We start from the raw sequence: 5,000 nt of genomic DNA on the forward strand, positions 1-5,000 counted from the left end.
GCATCTTGTCGCGGACCAGCAGATCTCATTATAAATAGCTCTATTTTCGACAGCATACGTGATTGGGGCAACTTCAAGACAAAACTACGCCAGAAGTTCCGAGGAACAAGCTCTACTAGTGATTTTTTCCGTCTCCTCCATGAACACCGCCTCACAAGTGGTCAAGCCCCTTTAGACTTTTATATTACCCTTGAAGGGGCAGTTTATCAAGGTGTTCGAGACTACCCTACTGCAGTTGGGGATCCAGATGAGCTGATTAAGAGGCTCTTTTTGCAAGGTCTTCCAGGCTGGTTAAGGGAGATGTGTGCCATGTCGGAAAATGCTCCCCTGCAACAACTGGTGGACACGACTCAGCGGGTATGGAATGCACGTGTGGGCATCCGGGCAGGGGAAGAAGGGCCAACTCGTCTATTCCCTTCATCTGCAAGATCTGGGAGTAGAGTAGCAGGAATTGATGTACCTTCCCAGGATAACGTTTCACGATCTTTTGGACTTGTACCACGACGACCATCTCGGCAAGCAGATCAATTTAGGAAAGCAACTGCTCGTACGTGTTGGGCGTGCCGTCAGGAAGGGCATTTCCGGAGAGAATGTCCCTTTCTCAACATCCCGAGCGGAATGGGGCCTGCTGCATCGGGAGAAGAGCCATACCCTAGGGGGCAGGGTCCCAGAGTGCAGTTCAATGAGCAACAACCAAATAACCGGACATAAATGGCCTTGTGGACGACCAACTGTTGCAATGAACATAGAGGGGAAATCAATACGAACCTTCATTGACACAGGGAGTCAGGTAACCTTATTGAGAAAGGAAGCTGTTGCACATCTTTCACCCCGTAGGACTTTTATTGCAGCTCGAGGTCTTAGAGGAGTCTCGGGAAAGAGCTTCCTGTGGTTGAAGAGTTGGATATTGAGATTTGGATAAAATCTGGGAAACGATTAATTCATAGGGTTATTGTTGTTGATAATGTATCCTTTCCAGGTGATCTTCTTGTCGGAGTTGATCTGTTGCGCAGAATGAATTATAAGATCATACATGATGCCTCTACTCAGGAAGCGTATCTTCATCTCGATAATGCCGTTTATCCATTGCAGTATGAGAAGGGTGAATCATTGCAACTCGTATCATTTTTGCAAGCAAATGTGCATCCCCCTGTTGTTCGTTTGGCTCCAACTCGCACGACGGTTTGTCCAGCTCATACTGGTATGTATGTTAATTGTCACCTATCTCCCCATCTACGTGGGAAATCGGTTTTGATATCCAGCTGCACTACTGCACTGGACGTACCCCGAACCCTCGTGGTTCCAAGTGATGCTAAATGTTCAGTTTTTGTTGTGAATTTGTCTTCTAAACCTGTTACATTGCGTAATGGGTCTCATTTTTGTATAGCAGAGGAGGTTCAACTTTTCAATGCTGATGGTGCTAAAGAAAATATTATTATTTCAGAAAAAGCTGCTGTTGATTTGGATGATCGGAATGAAGTTGCTGATTTTGTGTGGGAAGAGGACGAGTTTGATAGAGAGCATGGTCTTCAGCTGGCAGATAACTCGCAGGTAGATGATGAATTGTGTTCTTTGTTGCCCGAGAGTGATACTGTGGGAAAAATTGATGCTGCTTTAGAAGCAAGTGCAACGGCGGAATTAGCACTAATTGAAGCAGACAGTGAGGATGTTGTTGCTGGACCATCGCTGGGCCATCTTAACTCGAAGAAACGTGACCAGTTAAGGGCAGTGCTAGCTAAGTTTCCATCCCTCTTCTCAGGGGATAAGACACAAGTAGGCTTAGTTCCTGGTGTAACTCATAAGATCATGACGAAAGATACAAATCCAATATGCACTAGGCAGTGGCGTCTACCAGAGTCAGCTAAACAAAAGATCCGTAAAGAATGTGATGACATGATTAAAGCTGGCATTATTGAACCATCAACATCTCCATGGCTATCTCCTGTAGTGTTAGTCAAAAAGAAAGATGGGACCTTGCGTTTCTGCGTGGATTACCGTAACTTAAATGCAGTGACTATTGCTGATACATATCCTCTTCCGAGGATTGATGAGCTTGTGGATGAGCTCAGAGACACTCAGGTCTTTTCCCTTCTTGATAGCCGTTCTGCATACTGGTCAGTGGCTGTAGATCCTTCTGATAAGCCTAAAACTGCTTTCAGCGACGGCTACCGTCTTTTTCAGTTTCGCCGAATGCCTTTTGGGCTTTCCACAGCACCAACAACATTCCAACGCACTATGAATATAGTACTTTCCCCAGTTCTTGGCAGGCACACACTTGCTTATTTAGATGATGTTGTAGTTTACAGCCCTGATTTCGCATCACACCTTGTACAGCTTGAGGAAACGCTAAGAGTTCTTGATAATGCTGGTTTCAAGCTTAACATGTCAAAATGCGAGTTTGCAGTGCAGGAGTTTCGATTCCTTGGATTTAAAGTGACCCCTGAAGGTATATTGCCAGACCCTGAAAAGGTACGTAGCATTGTGAACATGCCACCTCCGCGAAATGCAAAGGGCGTGCGCCGTTTTCTTGGCGCTACCGGTTTCTTTAGGAAACATATACCTAAATATGCTGCTATAGCAGCACCATTGACGCAGCTTACCAGGAAAGATCAACCATTCAGTTGGGGTACTCGTGAGCAGGAAGCATTTCAGTCTTTAAAGGGTAAGCTAGCCTCTGCGCCTATATTACAGAAACCTCGTTTTAACGATCCCTTTGAGGTACATACAGATGCGTCGCAAACAGCTATTGGTGCTTGTTTAATGCAGAGGGACACTGATGGTAATCCTGCTGCAGTTGCATACTTTTCCCGTAAACTTCGGGGGGGCAGAAACACGCTATTCTGCAACAGATGCCGAAGCTCTGGCTGTGGTAGAAGGAGTAAGGGCATTTGATCCTTACATTTATGGTAGACAATTTATCGTCTATACTGATCATCGCCCATTGGTTTATGTTTTTACGAGGAAGACAAAAAGTCCTCGTATGTCACGCTGGGCATATGAGCTCTCCCATTACCAATTTAAGATCGTCTATAAGCAGGGAATCCAACACAAAGTACCTGATATGTTATCTCGTGCTATAGGGCAAGTCGATCTTGCCGATGTTGACCCGATTGCAATGCGGGAGGAACAAATTAAAGACCCATTGCTCTTAGAAATTATTGAGTATCTTGAGGAAAGGAGTGTGCCTAAGAAGAAGCTACCTTTAGCTTTAGAGGAATTTTCTTTGCAGAATGGCGTTCTTTATCACATTCGTGAGTTACCTGGACATGTAGTGCATCAGTTGTAGTTCCACGTTCATTACGTACAGCTGCCTTGAAACTTGCACATAACAGTGCATTTGCTTCCCATCCTGGTATATTTAGGACCTATCAAAAGTTAAGGGACCTATTTTATTTTCCTAACATGTTGCGAGATGTTAAAAGTTATGTTACTTCATGTGCAACATGTCAGCGAAGAAAGGGTACTCCACATAGGGCCCCTTTGGCTGCTGCCCCAGAGGTATCGGCTCCATTTCAGAAAGTGTCAGCTGATCTTGTGGATTGTGGCCAGTCGAATGGTGGATATAGGTATATTCTTGTTTTGATTGACCATCTAACACGGTTTTTACAGTTGATTCCGGTCCCTTCCAAGGAAGCAGAGGTGATTGCCGAAGCTTATATTAATGACTTTCTAACAATTTTTGGTCCGCCACGGCTCCTACAGACGGATGGTGGGTGTGAGTTTACTAATAGACTATTTACTCAGGTATGTGATATTGTCAAAACTAAGACTCATCTTACCATTGCATGTCACCCACAAGCTAATGGGATGGTTGAAAGATCTAATAAGGTGGTGAAAGAGGCATTAGCGACTCTAACTGAACGACATCCTTTAGAGTGGCATCAGTATGTCCCTCAGGTCCGGCTAGCATTGAATACTGCATTTCATAGCTCGGTAGGTGACCAGCCACTGTATCTCCTTATGGGTCATAATGGTCATTTCCCTGTAGGTCTTTCAAATAATGTGACGTTTGCATCGATGCCGCGAAAGAGTTTCATGATGCTTTACAGGAAGCGCGATATGTTGCAGTTGAAACCTCGCGTCGGGCACGGGAAACTTGGCGAGAAACTACAATAAACGATGCAGAAAAGTACCTGCAATGGATGTTGGGTCACTCATTCTGTTTAGAAATTTCCGCCGGCTTACTGGTCCTCGCAGGACTTTAGGTTCTCGCTGGGATGGGCCAGCCCGAATCATTAAACGTATCGGACCTGTAACTTACATTACTCAGGATGTAGAACCACCTTATAAAGAACGCAGGCTACATGCTAACCAGATTAAACCTTTCAGGACACCTGAGGAGCTAGCATTTGTGAATGATCGACAGAATGTGCCAGTCGATCCAGGTGTTGACATACAGCCGCTAAATCAGGAGGATGCTGACACAGATCCTCAGGAAGTACTACTTTTATCCTCTGTGCGACCTGGTTGAGCTGCAACACAGGTCATCCTGTTAATAGTTTTTAAATATGTGTATTTTGTATGTAATTTTGGTTCCTTTATGTTTGTAACCTTTTATACGTGTTTGTTTTGAGTTCAGTTTCAATTTTAAGTTGTACTATTTATTTTAGTTCTTAATGTTTTATTATCAAGTTTATTTTAGTCGTAAGCATTGTCTTATTTCTTGTACTTATATTTAGTTTACCGGTTTATGTGTACTTCTGAGCTAGCATTTGACCGGTTTTCATAAGTTTGACTCTTTTATTTCCTTTAGGTATGTTTATTTTTCTTAATGTTTTTATTGTTTTAAGAGTTCTGGTAGTTTTTCTTTGTGGGCCGGCTCAGTATATACAGCCTTTATAATTGCTGCCTTTTCATATCCACAGTTCCTGCCACTGCGAAGGAGCCGAGGGAAGGGGCTCCAGCCATGTATTTGGATATGTTGTGACTGTCTCCCACAGATGCTTCGGTCACAGGTCACCCATTCCCACCATTTAGGAGAAGAGGGCGGGACGAGTCGT

At 44.1% G+C, this 5,000-nt stretch overlaps 1 protein-coding gene across 1 annotated transcript; it reads left to right on the forward strand.

Moving 5' to 3' along the window:
* Positions 1-884: 884 nt before the first annotated feature.
* On the forward strand, positions 885-4,820 carry LOC147470792 (uncharacterized). The gene is made up of 3 exons (XM_086542631.1): positions 885-1,201; positions 1,445-1,551; positions 4,330-4,820. Exons 1-3 carry the CDS (start codon positions 1,015-1,017, stop codon positions 4,336-4,338), a joined length of 303 nt encoding a protein of 100 aa, XP_086398757.1. The 5' UTR covers positions 885-1,014; the 3' UTR covers positions 4,339-4,820.
* Positions 4,821-5,000: the final 180 nt, after the last annotated feature.

The sequence above is a fragment of the Penaeus japonicus genome, unplaced genomic scaffold (genome assembly GCF_977035675.1).
Source record: "Penaeus japonicus unplaced genomic scaffold, GWHDUDI00000001_assembly GWHDUDI00000012, whole genome shotgun sequence".
Lineage (NCBI taxonomy): Eukaryota > Metazoa > Arthropoda > Malacostraca > Decapoda > Penaeidae > Penaeus > Penaeus japonicus.